This window comes from Eumetopias jubatus, unplaced genomic scaffold (genome assembly GCF_037043125.1).
Source record: "Eumetopias jubatus isolate StellerSeaLion01/CBP00866 unplaced genomic scaffold, mEumJub1_p1.0 scaffold_6, whole genome shotgun sequence".
NCBI lineage: Eukaryota > Metazoa > Chordata > Mammalia > Carnivora > Otariidae > Eumetopias > Eumetopias jubatus.
In genome coordinates this window covers 45,913,178-45,932,021 of record NW_028274812.1, presented here as the reverse complement: position 1 = coordinate 45,932,021, position 18,844 = coordinate 45,913,178, and the positions used below count along the sequence as shown (strand labels likewise).

The 18,844-nt window shown below is 35.6% G+C and overlaps 1 protein-coding gene across 4 annotated transcripts in view; it reads left to right on the top strand.

The window, feature by feature from the left end:
* DSE (dermatan sulfate epimerase) overlaps positions 1-18,844 on the top strand; it is a 77,613-nt gene that overhangs the window by 43,500 nt on the left and 15,269 nt on the right. The window contains exon 1 of one of the 4 annotated variants that reach the window (XM_028117073.2): positions 9,073-9,142. The exons of the other annotated variants lie outside the window; for them this stretch is intronic. Within the exon in view, the coding sequence (XP_027972874.2) occupies positions 9,096-9,142 (47 nt within the window). The 5' untranslated portion in view covers positions 9,073-9,095. Of the gene's footprint in view, positions 1-9,072; positions 9,143-18,844 lie in introns of those variants that run through there. 4 annotated transcript variants of the gene reach the window in all.

The window sequence follows — 18,844 nt, the reverse complement described above, 5'->3', positions numbered from 1 at the left end:
TCCACCACCCACACATGTCTACTTCTTATCCCTCCATCCTTCCTATATAGATATGTTGTAATTTTAGTTAGATGAATTTTAAGTGTTTGCGTATTTTAACAAGGCAAAAGTTATTGACACCTAAACCCTATTGTATACTATGATCTCTTTTCAATTTGTGTACAACTTTTGTTTTCTTTAGGATTAGTAACAGCTTTCTTGTTTTATCTAGTTATTTTCCTATATATTTATCACTAATTATCAGCCAGACTCTCACTCAGTTACGTAAATCTTCTCTCAGTCAATTCACACAAGACGTTCTTAATGACATTTTAGGTTTCCCCCGCTATCCAAAAATAGAGCTTTCCTATAAAAACCTACGTAAGCTGAAACGGCATAAAGCAAAGAACCAGTTACCATTAATTTATATGGAAATATTTTCTAGTGTGCCCAGACCCTCAAAATAACCTGTCTTAGGCTGTTCTGATAACTTAGGACACATCTTGCTAACGATGCACAAAATAAATCCAAATAAAGTGCAGATGTTCAGACACAGTTTTGGCAGCCTGATGCTGAGATACCTAGTGTAGTTCCCAGGGAAGGAGCCTGGTGGTGTCACTGTCACTGCTTGGCTGTTTGCTGCCTCCCAACTGCTTACTACAATACAAATGCTGAATGCTATTTTTGCTTTTCTACTTTTTTTTTGTCAAAAGGAAAATCCTCTTCGGATTTCTTTCAGTTAGCAAAAAATGCGTACTAATGTAGGTCTTTCATGAAAGTGATGTTGTATAATTAAAAGTTTGGGAAGGCGGGAGACACCTGTATTCTTAACAGTTCATCTTTGTGAAGAAGGAACTGCCAGAGCCTTTTTTTTTTTTAAGATTTTATTTATTTATTTGACAGAGAGAGACACAGCGAGAGAGGGAACCCAAGCAGGGGGAGTGGGAGAGGGAGAAGCAGGCTTCCCGCTGAGCAGGGAGCCCGATGCGGGGCTCAATCCCAGGACCCTGGGATCATGACCTGAGCTGCAGGCAGATGCTTAACGACTGAGCCACCCAGGCGCCCCTGCCAGAGCCTTTTGACTTGCTGTGATCTAGATCTGCTGTACAGCTCTTGACTCGTTCTCCTTTTCTATCTTGTGTTGGATTCCCTGTGCTCTGAGAATCATGTTGTCCTCTCTCTTCCTAATTTGGTGGGGAAATTCTCCATTGGTTTCCAGAGAAAGTGTCCGTGAGAGGTGAATTTTGAAACCTTGGGTGTCTGCATGTGTTTATTCTGCCCTCGAGCTTGAATGTAGCTTCGCTGGGTATGGAATTATAGTCTGGAAGTTGTCTCCCTGTGTTTTAAAGGTGTTGTTCCGCTGTCTTCCAGCTTCCAGTGTGCTGTTGAGATGTCTGATCCCACTCTGATTCTTGATGCTTTGAATGAAACATGATTTTTCTCTCTGAAGCTTTTTTGGGTCTTTTCTGTCACCAGTGTGGTGAAATTCTGGGTCTTGGTTTGAGATGGGTCTCTTTTCAGCCACATCCTATTCATCTGATGGACTCTGTAGTTCTTGAACTCCTGCATTGTAGTTCTAGGAGATTTTCTTGATATATTTGATTTCTTCCCCTTTGTTTTTCTTTGTTTTCATTTTTGCTTCTCTTCTTATTCAGATAGTCAGTCTCTGGGGCCAATCCTCTAATTTTCTTTTCCATTTTCTATTTCGTTGTCTCGTATCTCTCTTCCTTGATATTTCTTCAACTTTCATTTAGCCCTTCTCTGGAGCTTGTCTTCCTGTTATTTTTCATTTTCAAGAGTTCCTTTTTGTTTTCAAATTTTTTTCCCAAGCTGCATTTATCATTTTGTTAATCTGGGCCTCTTCTTTCCTATTATGGGATTTCCTTAAATCTCTGGTAGTCATTAATTGCCTATTCATAAATGTAGAATTTTATATTAGTTTCCTCTTGTGGCTGAAACAAATTACCACAGACAGAGTGACTAAAACAATACATACAGGCTTATCTTACACAAGATAAGATGTAAGGTTAGAACTTTAACATGGATCTCACTGAGATAAAATTATGTTGTTAGTAGGACTGCATTTCTTTTCAGAGGCTCTGGTAAGAGCTTTATCTAGCTTCTAGAGGCCACATAAATTCCTTTGCTCGTGGCTCCCTTCCTACACCATCTAAACCAGTAACATTGAATTTCTCTGATTTTTCCTCTGTAGTCACATCTCTTTATGACCACAGCCAGCCAAGAGTTGATGTGCAACCACTTGACCAGGTGCCCCTTAGATCATTGTTTTTATACTTTTTTCTTTTCTTTGCTCCTCTTTCTTTCTCATACTCTCTCTCTCTCTCTCTTTTTTTTTTTTACAGATTTTATTTAGTTATTTGAGAGAGAGTGTGTACAAGCAGGGGGCAGGGAGGGAAGGGGCAGTGGGAGAGGGAGAAGCAGACTCCCTGTTGAGTAGGGAGCCCAGGACCCCCGAGATCACAACCTGAGCTGAAGGCAGACACTTAACTGACTGAGCCACCCAGGCACCACTTTTCTTTTTTTAAAGAGAGAGAGAGCGCGCATGCAGGCACCTGCATGCACACGCAAGGGTGGAGGGAGGGTATAGAGGGGGAAGGAAAGAAAATCTTAAGCAGGCTGCATGACCGGTGCAGAGCCCAACCCTGAGATCATTACCTGAGCCAAAATCAAGAGTTGGACACTTAACCGACTGAGCCACCCAGGCACCCCTCCTTTTTCTTTCTTCTAAGGACTGCATTAGCTGCATCCCACAAATTCAGGCATGTTAGATTCTCATTATCATTTGCAGTAATTTGTATTTGTTTGTAATTTGTTCTTTGACCCATGAGTTATTTAGAAGTGAGTTGCTTTTGTATATATTCAACTTTTCTAGGTATCTTCCCCTTATTACTATTTTAATGCCTTTGCTACAAAAGCATACTTAAAATGATTTCAGTCCTTTGATATTTACTGAGATTTGTTTTATAGCCCAGCATTAAGTAGGCTTTGGTGAATATCCCATGTGCCCTTAAAATAATGTGTGGGCTTAAAAAACTACTAGAACTGATAAATGAACTCAGTAAAGTCACAGGGTACAAAATCCATGTTCAGAAATCTGTTGCATTTCTATACACTAATAATGAAGCAGTAGAAAGGGAAACTAAGAAAACAATCCCATTTACAATTGCATCAAAAATAATAAAATAGCTAGGAATAGACTTAACCAAAGAGGTGAAAGACGTGTACTCTGAAAATTATAAAACGTTAATGAAAGAAATTGAAGACAGCACAAAGAAATGGAAAGATATTCCATGCTCATGGATTGGAAGAACAAGTATTGTTAAAATGTCTAAACTACTCAAAGCAATCTACACATTTAATGCAATCCCTATCAAAATATCAGCAGCATTTTGTACAGAACTAGAACAAATAATCCTAAAATTCGTATGGAACCACAAAAGACCCTAAATAGACAAAGCAATCTTGAGAAAGAAAAGCAAAGCTGGAGGCATAACAATTCTGGACTACCAAGTTATACTGCAAAACTGTAGTAATCGGGGCACCCGGCTGGCTCAGTCAGAGGAGCATGTGACTCTTGATCTCAGGATCCTGAGTTCAGCCCCACATTGGGTGTAGAGATTACTTAAAAAAAAAAAAACAAAAAAAAAAAACACAAAAAACTGTAGTAATCGAAACAGCATAGTACTGGGGCAAAAATAGACACATAGATCAGTGGAACAGAATAGAAAACCCAGAAATCCACAATTATATGTCCAATTAATCTTCAACAAAGGAGTAATGAATATCCAATGGGAAAAAGATAGTCTCTTCAACAAATGGTATTGGAAGAGCCACATGTAAAAGAGTGAAACTGGGCCACTTTCTTTCACTGTACACAAAAATAAACTCAAAATTGATCATGGACCTATATGTGAGACCTGAAGAACTGATACAACTCAACACCAAAAAACACAATCCAATTAAAAAATGGGCAGAAGACATGAACATTTCTCCAAAGAAGACTTCCAGATAGCCAACAGACACATTAAAAGATGTTCAACACTGCTCTTCATTAGGGAAATGCAAATCAGAACTACAATGAGATATTACCTCACATCTGTTGAAATGGCTAAAATCAAAAACACAAGAAACAACAAGTGTTGGGGAGGATGTGGAGGAAAAGGAACCCTTGTGCACTGTGGGAATGCAAACCCTTGTGCACTGTGGGAATGCAAACCCGATGCAGCCACTGTGGAAAACAGTGTGGAGGTTCCTCAAAAAGTTAAAAATAGAACTCTTCTATGACTCAAGAACTATCCTATGACTCAATAACCACACTACTGGGTATTTACCCCCCAAATTTAAAAACACTAATTCATGCACCGTTTTTTTATTGAAGCATTATTTACAATAGCCAATTTATGGAAGCAGCCTAAGTGTGCATTGATGGATGAGTGGATGGGGAGGATGTGATATGTATATACAATGGAATATTATTCAGCCATGAAGAAGTGGGGTCTTGCCATTTGCAACAACATGGATGGAGCTAGAGGGTATAATGCTAAGTGAAGTAAGTTGGAGAAAGACAAATACCGTATGATTTCACTCATATGTGGAATTTAAGAAACCAAACAAATGAGCAAAGAGGAAAAAAAAGAGAAACCAAGAAACAGATTCTTAATTATAGAGAACAACCTGATGGTTACCAGAGGGATGGTGGGAAGGAAGATGGGAGAAATAGGTAAAGGGGATTAAGATTACACTTATGATGAGCACTGAGTAATGTATAGAATTATTGAATCACTATATTGTACACCTGACACTGATGTAACACTGAATATTAACTATAGTGGAATTAAAATAAAAAAAAGTGTGTGCTTTCTACAGTTGTTGGATATAGTGTTTTATAAAGCTCAATTGAGTTGAGTTGGTTGATAGTACTGTTAAATCTTTTATATCCTTACTAATTTTTTTTTCTATCAGTCTATAGGTGAAGAGTATTAAAATCTCCAACCGTAGTTGCAGATCTGTTTTTTTCTTTCTTAGTTTCTTTTTTAAGATTTTATTTATTTGAGAGAGAGGACATGAGAGAGTGCACACAGAGGGGAGGGGCAGAGGGAGAGGGAGAAGGAGACTCCCCGCTGAGCAGAGAGCCTGACAATGCGAGACTCGATCCCAGGACCCTGGGATCGTGACCTGGGCCAAAGGCAGACGCCTAACCAGCTGAGCCACCCAGGTGCCCTCTTTCTTTAGTTTTGCCAATTTTTGCTTTATATATTTCTGAAGGCCACTTAGGAGGGTGCACAAACATTTAGGATTGTTATATTTTCACGGTGAATCAACATTTTTTCATTATAAAACTTACCTTTCTGTTTCTGGTAATATTCCTATCTTAAAGCCTACATTGATATTAATATAACCATTCCCATGTTTTTTTCATGTTTATCTTTTCAGATATCTTTTACTTAAAACCTCTTTGTTGTGTCTATATGTTTAAAGTATGTCTTTGTAAATTTATTTCCATTTTGCTTTTTTTACACACAGCCTGGCAATCTCTTTACATGGTGGGTTTGTCTGTTTACATTTATTATAATTAGCGATGACTGGGTTCAAATGTACTAACTTGGTATTTGTTTTCTATTTATCTCTTCTCTTTTTGTTCCTCTATTTTTCCCCTCCTGCCCTCATTTATGTTAGTCAGGTATTTTTTAGTATTTCATTCTATTGTTTCTGTTAGCTTTTAGCTATACTTTGAGTTACCCTGCTAGTTGCTATGAATTACATTATTTACAAGATATAAATTATACCTCTTCAGAAAAGACGGAGAAACCTTACAGCAGTGTAATTCTATTTACTTACCCCCTTTATGCTCTTACATTATACTTCTACATTTGTTATAAACCTCACAATACATTGTTACTTGTATTCTCTTTAAAGAGACACTCATCTTTCTTAAAAGTTTAGAAGGAGTGAGTATTCATACACACATAGAAATATAAATATTAGAGGAAAAAGTCTTTTATATTTGCCCACATGATTATCCTTTTTGGTGTTCTTGATTCCTCTGTATAGAGTCCAGTTTTCATTTGTTATCATTTCCATCAGCCTGGAGGAAATCTTTTGCATTTCATGTAGCACAAGTTTGCTGGTAACAAAGTTTCTCAGCTTTTAATTTATCTTAAAGCTTTATTTCACGCTCATTTTTTTCATCTTTTATTTAGGTATAATTGACAAGTAAAATTGTAATGTATTTAAGGTGTATAACATGATGATTTGACATACATATACATTGTGGAAGAATACCCATCATCGTTAATTAACACACCCATCACCTCACATATTTACCGTTTTAAGATGAGAACACTTGAGTTCTACACTCTTAGCAAATTTCAGTTATGCGACATGGTTGTATCAACCATAGTCACTATGTTACATTTTAGATTATCAGACCTTATTCATCTTAAAGCTGAAAGTTTGTACCTGTTCCTCAGCCTCTCCCTGTTTCACCTACTCCACAGACCCTGGCAACAGTCATTCTCTCTGTTTCTATGAGTTTGACTTTTTAAAAAAGATTTTACATATACTGTGCAGTATTTGTCTTTTGCTGTGTGAATTATTTCACTTAGCTTAATATCTTCCAGGTTCATCCATCTTGTCACAAATAATAGGATTTCCTTCTCTTTTATGGCTGAATAATATTCTGTGTGTGTGTGTGTATGCACATGTGTGTGACATTTTCTTTATCCATTCATTTGTTAACAGACTCGGGGTGTTTCCACACTTGGGTATTGTAAATAATGCTACAGGGAACATGGGAGTACAGATTATCTCTTCAAGATACTGATTTCGTTTCCTTGGCATGTATATCCAGAAGTGGGATTGGTAGATCTTGGGTATTTCTGTTTTTAATTTTTTGAGGAAACTCCATTCCATTTTCCATAGTGTCTGTTCCAGCACTGTTTCCAGTGTCTGTTATGTTCCCACCAACAGTGTATGAGAGTTCCCTTTTTTCTACATCTTCACCAGTATTTTTCTCTTGTCTTTTTGATACTACCCATTCTAATAGGTTTGAGGTGATCATCTCATTGTGGTTTTGATTTGTATTTCCCTGGTGATTAATGATTTGAGTACCTTTTTATTTACTTGTTATATATATTATTTGGAAAAATGTATATATTATTTTGGAAAAACGTTCAGTTCCTTGCCCATTTTTTTAATTGTTTTTTTGTTCTGTTTTTGTTTGTTTTGCTATTGAGTTGTGTGAGTTCCTTGTATATTTTGGATACTAACCCATTATCAGATAAATGTTTTGCAAATATTTTCTTGAATTCCATAGGATGCCTTTTCATTTTGCTGATGGTTTCCTTTACTACCTCCCTCCCCGTGCTGAAGCATTTTAGTTTTGATGTCCTACTTTCCTGTGCTTTTGGGGTCAGATCCAAAAATCCTTCCCAAGACCAGAATCAAGGAGTTTTTTTGCTGTGTTTTTTTCTAGAAGTTTTATGGTTTTGTTCTTATGTTCAAGTTTGGTCCATTTTTAGTTATTTTTGTGTATAGTATAAGATAGTGGTCCAGTTTCGTTCTTTCTCATGAGGCTATCCAATTTTCTCAACACCATTTATGAAGACACTATCCTTTTCCCATCGTATATTCTTGGCTCTTCTGTCAGAAATTAATTTGCCATATATGCATGAATTTATTTCTGGGCTCTCTGTTCTTCATTGATTTACATGTCTGTTCTTATGCCAGTGCTATACTGTTTGATTACTGTGGCTTTGTAATATTGTTTGCTGTCAGCAAGTGTGACGCCTCCAGCTTTGTTCTTCTTTTCTCAAGATTACTTTGGCTTTTCAGAGTCTTTTGTGGTTCCATATGAATTTTAATATTTTTTTTCTCTTTCTGTGAGAAAGGCCTTTGGAATTTTGATAGGGATTGCATTGAACCCATGGATGGCTTTGGGTAGTATGGACAGTGAGGACACCAGCAAAGAGCCCAGCCTCTCCACCCAGATGTTAGCTCTGATGAAGTACTCTGGGCAGACTTCCGGACTCTGCTTCCCCTACCTCCCAGTCAGCCGGTGACTCACTTCTGGCTGCTGGGAGCCCATGACTCGCCTCTCTCCACTATCCCCTGCCCAGGAGCACTGGTGTTAGCTACCTCATGGAAACTGTCCGGCCGGCTGGCCAGCCAGCCTGAGCCCTGATCCCTTCCTCAAAGTATTTTTGAAGTGGTTGAATTGCAGAGATGGGTATCTGGAGGGCTGGAGGGATGGTGGGAATGGGGAGAAGGTGAGGAAGGTTCACTGGCTGGTACCTCATATCTCCGCGGAGAAGCCACTGATGGCCACTCAGCCTTGTGAAGCAGGGTTTGGTTTCTAACTTAAAAAAAACCCAAAAATTAGTTCTTTCAGTTCATGAGCATGGGATATCTCCCCATTTGTATTTATGTTCTTCAATTTCTTTCATCAGTGTTTTATAATTTTCAGTGTCAAGATCACTTACTCCTTTGATTAAATTTATTCATAAGTATTTTTATGCTATTATAAATGGAATTTTTTCTTAATTTCTCTTTCTGATAGTTCATTGTTGTATATAGAAACACAACTAATTTTTATTTTTTATTTTATTTCTTCATTTGAGAGAGAGACAGAGAGAGCACAAGCAGGGGGAGAGGCAGAGGGAGAGGGAGAAGCAGACTCCCTGCTGAGCTGGGAGCCCGATGCGGCGCTCTATCCCAGGACCTGGAGATCATGACCTGAGCTAAAGGCAGATGCTTAACCATCTGAGCCACCCAGACACCCCACAACTAATTTTTGTATATTGACTTTGTATCCTGCAGCTTTACTGAATTCATTTATGAGTTCTAACAGTTTTTGGTGTTTTGTTTTGTTTTGTTTTGTTGGTGGAGTCTTTAGGGTTTTCTATTTATAATATCATGTTATATTTAAGTAGAGGCAGTTTTACTTCCTCCTTTCTGATTTGGATACGCTTTCTTTTTTTTTTTTTGCTTAATTGCTCTGGCCAGTACTTCTGGTATCGTGCTGAATAAAAATGGTGAGAGCATCCTTCTTTTGTATCTGATCTTAGAGGAAAAGCTTTTTGCTTTTCCTGTTGAGTATGATGTTAGCTGTGAGCTTGTCATATATGGCTCTTATTATGTTGAGGTATGTTCCTTCTATACCCAGTTTGCTGAGTTTTTATGATGAAAGGATGTTGAACTTTGTCAAATGCTTTTTCTGCATCTGTTGAGGTGATCATATTATTTTTATCCTTCATTTTATTGATGTGAATTTATCACATTTATTGCTTTATCTTAGTTTCATTGATCTTTTCTATTGTCTTTTTAGTCTGTTTTATTTATTCCTACCTCATTTTCATTATTTCCTTCCTTTTACTAACTTTGGGCTTAATTTGTTCTTTTTCTAGTTCCTTGAGATGTGAAGTTAGCTTGTTTATTGGGGATCTTTCTTTTTTCTTAGTGTAGGCTTTTATTCTTATGAACTTCCCTCTTAGAATAGTTTTTGCTGCGTATATTGTGTTTCCATTTTCATTTGTCTCAAGATAGTTTTTGATTTCCCTTTTGTTTCATCTTTGACTCACTGGTTACTTAGGAGCATATTGTTTAATGTTCACATATTTGTGAGTTTTCATATAATTGATTTCTAGTTTCATACCATTGTGGTTGGAAAATATGCTTACTACGATTTTAGTTTTCTTAAATTTATTAAGAGTTGTTTTATACTTAACATATGATCTATGCTGGAGAATGTTCCACATGCCTTGAGAAGAGTGTGTATTCTGCTACTGTTGGATGAAATGTTTTCTATATATATGGTCTATGTGTATACATGTCTTTATGTATATCTGGTCTAATGTGTAGTTTTTGTTTTTGTTTTGGTCTAATGTGTAGTGTAAGTACAATTTTCCTTATTGATTTTTTTGTCTGGATGATTTATTCATTATTGAAAGTGGGGTATTGAAACTTCCTACTATTATTGTATTGCTCTATTTCTTCCTTCAGAACTGTTAATATTTGCTTTTTATATTTAGGTGTTCCTATTTTGGGTGCATAAATATTTACAGATGTTATATCCCCTTGATAAATTGACCCCTTTATCATTATGTAATGACCTTCTTTGCCTCTTGTTACCATTTGGCGTAAAGTTTATTTTATGTGATTTAAGTATAGCTACTCCTCTCTTTTGCTTTCCATTTGCATGGAATATCTTGTCCCATAACTTCACTTTCAGTCTATATGTCCTTAAAGCTGAAGTGAGTCTCTTATAGGCAGCATACAGATGGGTCTTTTTTTTTAATCCATTTAGCTTCTCTGTTTTTTTGATTGGAGAATTTAATCCATTTATAATTTAAACTTTTTATTGATAGATATGGACTTAGTTGTTAATTGTTTTTTGGCTGTTTTTTAGTTCTTTTGTTCCTTTCTTCCTCTCTTGCTCTCTTACTGATTCAATGATTTTCTGGTGATTCCTTTCTCCTTTGGTTATCTGCTATAGGTTTTCTGCTTTGTGGTCAGGATAAGGCTTACATCTTATAGTTTTAACAGACTGTTTTAAGTTGATAACTTTACTTGCAACACATATAAAAACTCTACATTTTTACACTCCTTTCCACAACATTTTATGTTTTCAGTGTCACAATTTACGTTTTTTAATATTGTGTATCCATTAACAAATTATTATAGTTATTTTTAATATTCTTTTAAAATTTATACTAAAGTTATAAGTGATTTACTTACCACCATTACAATATTAGAGTATTCTGAATTTAAGTATATATATTTTTTTAACCTGTGAGTTATACATGTTACTAGTTAGCATCCTTTCATTTCAGCTTGAAGAAGTTCCTTTAACACTTCCCGTAAGTCTGGTTAGTGGTGACAAACTCCAGCTTTTGTTTGTCTGGAAGACTCTTTATCTCGCCTTCATTTCTGAAGGACAACTTTGCTGGGTAGCGTATTCTTGATTGGAAGTTTTTTATTACAACACTTTGAATATATCATCCCATTCCCTTCTGGCCTGAAATGTTTCTGTGGAGAAATCTGCCCATAGTCTTATGAGGTTTCCTTTGTATGTTAACAAATCACTTTTGTTTTGCCACTTTTGAGATTCTTTAATTTTGGACAATTTAAATGTATCTTGTGAGTCTCTTTAGATTCATCTTTTTGTAACTCTTTGGGCTACCTGTATCTGGATGTCTGTTTATTTCTCCCCACTTTAGCCATTATTTCTTCGAATAAACTTCTGGCCCTTTCTCTTTCTTTTCTTTCTGAGACCCCTATAATGTTTATATAGGTTCTCTTGATACTGCCCTATAAGTCCCTTAAGCTATCTTTATTATTTTTTTATCCTTTTTTCTTTTTGTTCCTCTGATTGGATGAATTCCACTGCCCTGTCTTTAAGTTTACTGGTCCTTCTTTTCACTTGATGTAGTCTGCTGATGAATCCCTCTTTGAATTTTCCAGTTGTATTGTTATATTCTTTAGCTCTATGATTTCCATTTAGTACTTTTTAATATTTTCTCCCTTTTTGTTGAAATGCTTACTTTTTCCATACATTGCTCTCCTGACTTTGGCAAGCATCTTTAGGATGATTATTTTAAACTCTCTGTCAGGTAATCGTTCATTTTCATTTCATTAAGATTGTTTCCTAGAGATTTATCTTGTTCTTTTTTGGGAGCATTTGCCCTATTTCTTCATTTTATTTTGAATCAAATCCCAAACATTCATTTCATTTCAGTATTTATTTCTGACATATTTAATTTTAAATATTTGAAACATTTACATAGTTCACAATGTGCCATGTCAGAATCATATTACAAATATTACAGATAATTCCATGATAAACAACCTTATGCATATGTGCTTTTGTATTTGTGGAGGTGTATCTTTGGGGTAAATTTCTGTAAGTGATATAACCAGGTCAAAAGATAAAATGTTTATAAAATTGTGTTAAATTATTGCCAAACTTTATACCCTATGGGAATTGTACTATTTTGCACCCCTAACAGCATTTTAAGAGGGTCCCTATTTCTCTACAGCTTTTACTAGAGTGTTTGTCGTACTTTGATAGTTTTACTAATCTGGGTGTTACCTTGTTGTTGATTTAATTTACATTTCTTTTATTATAAGTGGAGATGAGAATTTGGGAGGGGAGATATTTACCTTTCTTTTTTGTTAACTGTCTTCTTTGTCTTTTGTTCATTTTCCTAATGAGATTTTGATCTTTTCCTTAACTTTTAAGAGCATTTTGTATGTTTGGGTAACTGTATTCAGAATATATGATGCAAATATTTTTTACCAATTTGTTATTTGTGTTTGATTCTGGTGTTTTTTTCCTCTTATGCAAAAGTTGTTTTAAAATTTTTCTATGTCCAAAATGATCACTTTATTTTTCTATTGTTTGTTTTTGAATCATAGCTGGAAAGTCTTTCACTTCTCCAGGTCACAAAGGAATTCATGTTTTCTTCTAATAGTACTATGATTTCATATTTTACATTGAGATGCCTAATTTATTTAGAGTTTATTTTGTTGTATTCTGTGAGGTGTGGATTCAACTTTATCTTTTTTCAAATGACTATCCAGTTGTTCCAGTATAACTTGTTTAAAGTTACTTCTTTTTCCCTGTTTATTTTGGATGCTGCCTTTATCACAGTACCAAATTTCCATGTGTTTTACACCTTTTTCTCTTTTGCTTCATTAGTGTGTTTGTCTCTTCATATGTCAGTCCACTCGGTTTTGACTGGTGAAATTTTACAGCGTGTTTTCTTCTCTGGCAGAGCTAATCACCCTCCATCATTGTTCTTTTTAACTGACTTCCCTGGCTATTCTTTAATGCTTAATTTTTTTCTTACAATCAAATGGACTATTTCCAGGCGTTGTTTCTTCTTTTTTTCCCGCAGGTATTGTTTCTTACATGGTTGGTGGATGCTTGCATAGTCTTTGACTAAAGCGATGACAGCAATAAGGTGTCCTACTAAAATCTTTGAAACATATTTTACATTGTACACATCTAAATGTAAAGTATGTTAAACTTAAAAAATACCAAGGTACTTTTTTAAATGGGCAAAAATCATTTGATTTAGCTTTGTAAACAATATGGGCAAATCTGTGTTATTCTCTCCTATTCTTTGTAGGTTTCAGGATTTTCCCATTATAATGGGTTCTCTGATAATTTGTCACTAGATTTTGATAGGTAAGGACTAACCCTAATCCTCTGAGCTCTGTCATTGCAATGACACAGAGGTCTTGTTACCAAATTTGAATCATCTTGCCTATCATGTTTCTCCTTCTTTTCAGGCTGGACACTAGCCCACTGGTCAGTGAAAAGGGATTACAATTATAAATGCTGTTTGATTCTATTTAAATATATTATGCTTGGATGGCATACTTGGATATTTGGTTAAGACTTTGTGTCAGTGAATTACACATTGGAATAATGACATAGCAGTGCCTTTTCCCATTTAACAACACTACTACTCTACATTTTATTCACATTAGCTTGGTATATTTTGCCATTCAAATTAATTCATTTTCTCTACACATTATTTAGAATACCTTTTTTAAGTAAAAAAGAATATTCTCTTTAGTTTCTGCCTTTGCATAATTGATTCCTCAGTATTGTGCTTGAGTGGAACCAACCTGACCTAAATTTTTGTATTTTAGAATTTAATACTTGGGATATTGAATTCTAAGCTTTCAAATGAAATTAAGTGATAGTATTCTGCTATCCTGAATCTAGTAATTTAATGAATATAGAAATATGGATAGTGGGAGAAAGTGTTTTTATATTTTAGGGCTGATAATTTATTTTTCCTGAAGATTTTTTTTTTTTTAAGATTTATTTATTTTGGAGAGAGAACAAGCAAAAGCATGGGAGGTAGGGGGAGAGGGAGAGAGAATCTTAAGCTCTGAGTACAGAGCCTGATGTGGGGGCTCAATCTCATGACCCTGAGATCACGACCTGAGCCGAAACCAAGAGTCAGACCTTAACTGACTACGCCACGCAGGTGCCCTGATTTCTTAATATACAGTCAGTTTCCAATCTATCATACTCTTATCCTCCCAGCACTACTTTTACCAAGTAGGGAATAAAGTAGATGTTGAAAAAAGAAAGCTCATTGTCCATTTCTGTTAATTGTAGCCCTGTCCAGCTTAAGGAGCTGATGGTTCTGAGTATGCAAGTTCAGGCCCACTAGCCCCTGCACCAACTATACTTGGAGCAGTACATTAGGAGCCCCAGGCTGAGCAGACATCGGTGGGGAGAGGAAGAGTTGTTCCATGCATTCTGTATGATTGTTATCTCATGTTCCTTGAATGGGTCTTGAGCAACCATATAAACACGGAGTCATGATATCTCTTCTAATATCTGCCTCTTTTCTCACATTTCTTGCCTTTATCTCTCTTGGTGTCGTGGATGTGTCAGGGCTTGGAACCCCGGATTGTATTTCTGCCTGGCTCTTGGTAGGTCTGCTAACTCTAGCAATTTCTTCTGGATGGGTTCCTATTGCAAACTTGGTGACTTTCTTTGAAAGCACTGTGCTTTCCCTCACCAAGAAGTAAAAAACAATTCTAGATTCAGATAGTCTTGGATTCCATTGTTGGCTTCACCATTTAATTTAACTTTGTGATCTTAAACATGGAATTTTCCTTTTTAAATACCAGTTTTACAATTTATAAAATGGGCATGTAATAATATGAGTTTTGAAGATTAGATGAAATAAAGTATATAAAGGGCTTGGCACATACTATGTGCTTACTTAATATGAAGTACAACTTCTCTCTTTCCTCCCAGCTATAAATAGTGAATTTTGCTTGATGATGCAAATGCCACCCTTAGCCACCTGATCAAACATTTGGAATATGGACACCAAACCAGGACAGAATTGAGCTGAATATGCCCCTTGGATACCTGGCCACCCACTCAGAGGTCCCTGCATCAAGTCTCTCTGAATTCCAGGCTTACTCTGCTCTTGGCAAATCATAGTTGAGGCCCCAATGTGCTTCACAGGCGAGGCCACACAGCTTAGCAATCCACTTCCTTTGGATAAATTTTACGGGAATGACTTACAAAATTTACCATATTACTGACATTTAACATTCATGGTTAATTTTCACGTTTAACTTACAGAGGGGAAAAAGATGAATCACAACTGCCATTAGTCATGTTTTTAAAAACAGTAGTAATACAGAACTCTCCTAACTATTGGAAGTTCTTTCCAAACACACAAAGACATTTGGTTGAAAATCGAATGACTTTCTATCAGATTACTGTCTTCCTGACACTTTTAGAATGGATAGACTAATTTACATTTTACGATAGAAGTGACCTTATTTTGGCATATTTGAGTCATGTGACCAAGTGCACCCTGTAGGCAGACGTGTGGCTTATTTACGTAGACACAGTTGCAGTGAAGCTGGCAAAAGTGAAGTTGCCCTGCTCTAGCCTTCTTTCATTTTCTCTTACATTTGTATTGATATAAATATCTGTCGTCTCAAATAAACCAGATTTTTTAACGTGAATCTTCTGCTTTATGAATTTACTGAGTAAATATGTTATGGGCTTATAAAACTATGTTGTCTCAAAATGAGAAAAAGGATTGTTTTGAGTTCTGCTTTTTGTAAAGGTTAAACAAACAGTAGAGCCTCATTTAAATATAAAAGTACATAAATTTGCCTATACCATGGATCATCACATCATGATCTTCACAATATAGTCACATATGGAAAAGCCTGACATAAAATTGTTAGGCTGTAAAAAGTGCTAGGAAACAGGAGTAATAACCATTAATAACATTATAAAGGACGTTACAAGTTGCCCCATTGTTTCTAGTATTTATTTTTTGTATACTATTGATTCATTTAAATAAATATCGGTGATTTCTAGACCCCTCTTAGATTTTAAATACCAAACTTCTGTTACTCCACATATTTACTTTAACAGTATTTGTGTAAATGAAATTAATATATAAAAAGTTAAACAAGATTATGTAAAGAGTATTCTGTGATTCTTGTAATCCTAAATGTTAATCTTTTCACAGATGATTATTTTCTAAAGACTACATATCTATTAAAACTATATGAAAAAAATTAAATAATCATTTGATCATTTTAAATCTATACAAATAAAAATAGATGCCAACATTATTATTAGACTTCTTTTTATTAGTTTTTTTAATCAAGTAAGCTGTCCAGTTTTTAGTAATACTTAGATTGCCTGTTGCACTCTATACATAATAGATAGTTCAAAAGGCATTTATGATAATGGAGGCAGTCTGTTCATATAAAACTGGCATAAAAATTTGAATCAATGAAGTCATTACATTTTGGAAAGATTTTTATGCCTCTTTTCTTCCTTTGACAGCACGATTCATGGAAGCAGCACATCTTGATAAGCTCTCTGCCTTTCCCCACCACCATAGCCCTCAACTTAGGCAATTAATAGTTTGTTTTCATGCTCACATCATTCTGTGTCACATAAATTCATTTAAACTCATCTTTGAAAGTATTATAGGCAGCAGTTTTTAAACTTTTTGGAGTCAGAACTCTTTTACATTTTTAAAAATTAATGAAGACATCAAAAGGCTTTCTCTGGACTGTATCAATATTTAAATATCAATATTTACCTATTAAAAATTAAAGCCAGGAATATTTAAAATATGTATGTGTTCATTGGAAAAGTCCATTTCCTTTTTTTTTTTTCCCTTTAGGGTGAAAAGTCCATTTCATAGTAATATTAAATAACATGTTTTTAGGAAGAAATAACTATTTTTTAAAACAAAGTACTTAGTGTGGAGGAGGTCATTGTTTTACATTTTGCCTCTCTGCTATATTCGGTCTGTTGCAGTGTGGTGTTTTGGTCGACTTATATGAAGAAAATACAGCTACTTCACATCAGTATGTGAAGAATACTAGATTCTAAGGATCTATTCTGATATTCTAAGGAATGCTTTAAGAATCTTTTCAGATAATTGTGGATACTCTTTTTTTTTTTTAAGATTTTATGTATTTATTTGAGAGAGAACATGAGCGGAGCAGAGGGGAGAGGAGGGGCAGAGGGAGAAGCAGACTCCCCACTGAGCAGGGAGCCCAACAGGGGGCTCAATCCCAGGGCCCTGGGGTCATGACCTGAGCCGAAGGCAGACGCTCAACCGACTGAGCCACCCAGGTGCCCTTGGATACTGTTTAATATTAATATTAATATTTATTTATTATTTAATATATTTATATTAATATCTAATATTATACTAGAACTTGACAAGTGGTAGTTTCATAAAAGTTAATTTTATATGGACTCTGGATCATAAAATTTAGTTTCACTATGGAATCTGAAACCATGTTATCTTTCAATTGGTAGAAAAATCCATTGGTATATTTTGCACTTACAGTGGATCTTTTATCTATGTATGGTTTTGTAATATCTTGCCTTTTTTATTTTGAATGTTTGTTTGCTGAGTTATTCGAGTTTTCCAAGTGTTGACATATTTAATAATACAATATAAAAATAAATCACATTTGTTATCACTGACCTCACCAGAAAAATTTGTAAGTATTGGTAAACTCTTAAACACATGGCAGCAGATACAAGTTTTCTAAAATTTTTATTTTCTCTTGGAAAAGCTCAAATTTTGTCATGGGCAACAAAGTCTTTCGATTTTCTTTAAACTGGCAGGCTTCCTTGTTCATTTTCAAGAAAACTTCCACTTAAATATGTAGTTCTAAATAACTAGAATTTGTCAGTTCAGCATTCTCGCATATAAAAATGATGTTTCATGAAAAAAAAAGCTAGTTCAGCTCTTAATGCACAATTTCTTTTCATCGTGGCAGTTCCTACACTTTGGCATCCACTGTGCTTTTTTATACATACTTCCCATTTCATCACACAGAATATGGAAGAGAGACCTACTCAAAGGGTTGAGATTTTTTTTTTTTAAAGATTTTATTTATTTATTTGACAGAGCACAAGCAGAGGGACAGGGAGAAGCAGACTCCCTGCTGAGCATGGAGCCCGATGTGGGACTCAATCCCAGGACCCTGGGATCATGACCTGAGCCGAAGGCAGACGCTTAAAACTGAGCCACCCAGGCGCCCTCAGAGGGTTGAGATTTTATAAAATTATCATTTTACCACTTTACTGAGGCTATCCTTAAGTGAAACTGGCTGTGTGTGTGTGTGTGTGTGTGTGTGTGTGTGTGTGTGTGTAACTTAGAGTGCATGGCCGCATGCAGAATCATGCAAGGATTGCTAGAGTTGGTGCCCTGCCTGGATTCTTGCTTAAGGTGCCAGCATTTTTAACCTGTTAGTGCTTTGGCATCATCAGTGCAACTGTCAACATATAACATCTTTATATTATTAGGAAAATAATTTTTACTTGAGGATTCCTTCAGAGAATCTCAGAGACCCTGGGGGTCCATGGACCTTACTTTAAGAATGGCTCTTAAGGGGAGAAGGTATAGGTTGTAAAAATAGGACTACAGTAAAAATGTACCTAACCCTCCTCTTAACTGACTTGCCAGTGAAATTCACCTCCCTTGCTTGTGTAATCTGGCAGCAACTCCCATAGAATGCTCAATGTTGAGGCCAGTTGACTGCCCTCTGCTATGTCCATTCATCTCTGTTCCCAGTAGTAGAATAATGTGCTTTGCAAATATCAGTTGTATTTGTTCTCAAACAAGTTTATGCCAATTTCATTAATACGTGTAATTATACAATTTTAATAATATGTAAATAGAGTGTGAGTTCAAAAAGAAAAAGAATGTAGGTTTCTAAAACTAACTTAAATGCTTTAGAATGACTTACTGTAAAAGATTGCTATCATAATTTAGTGTGGATGAGATTTGTAAAAGTTTAG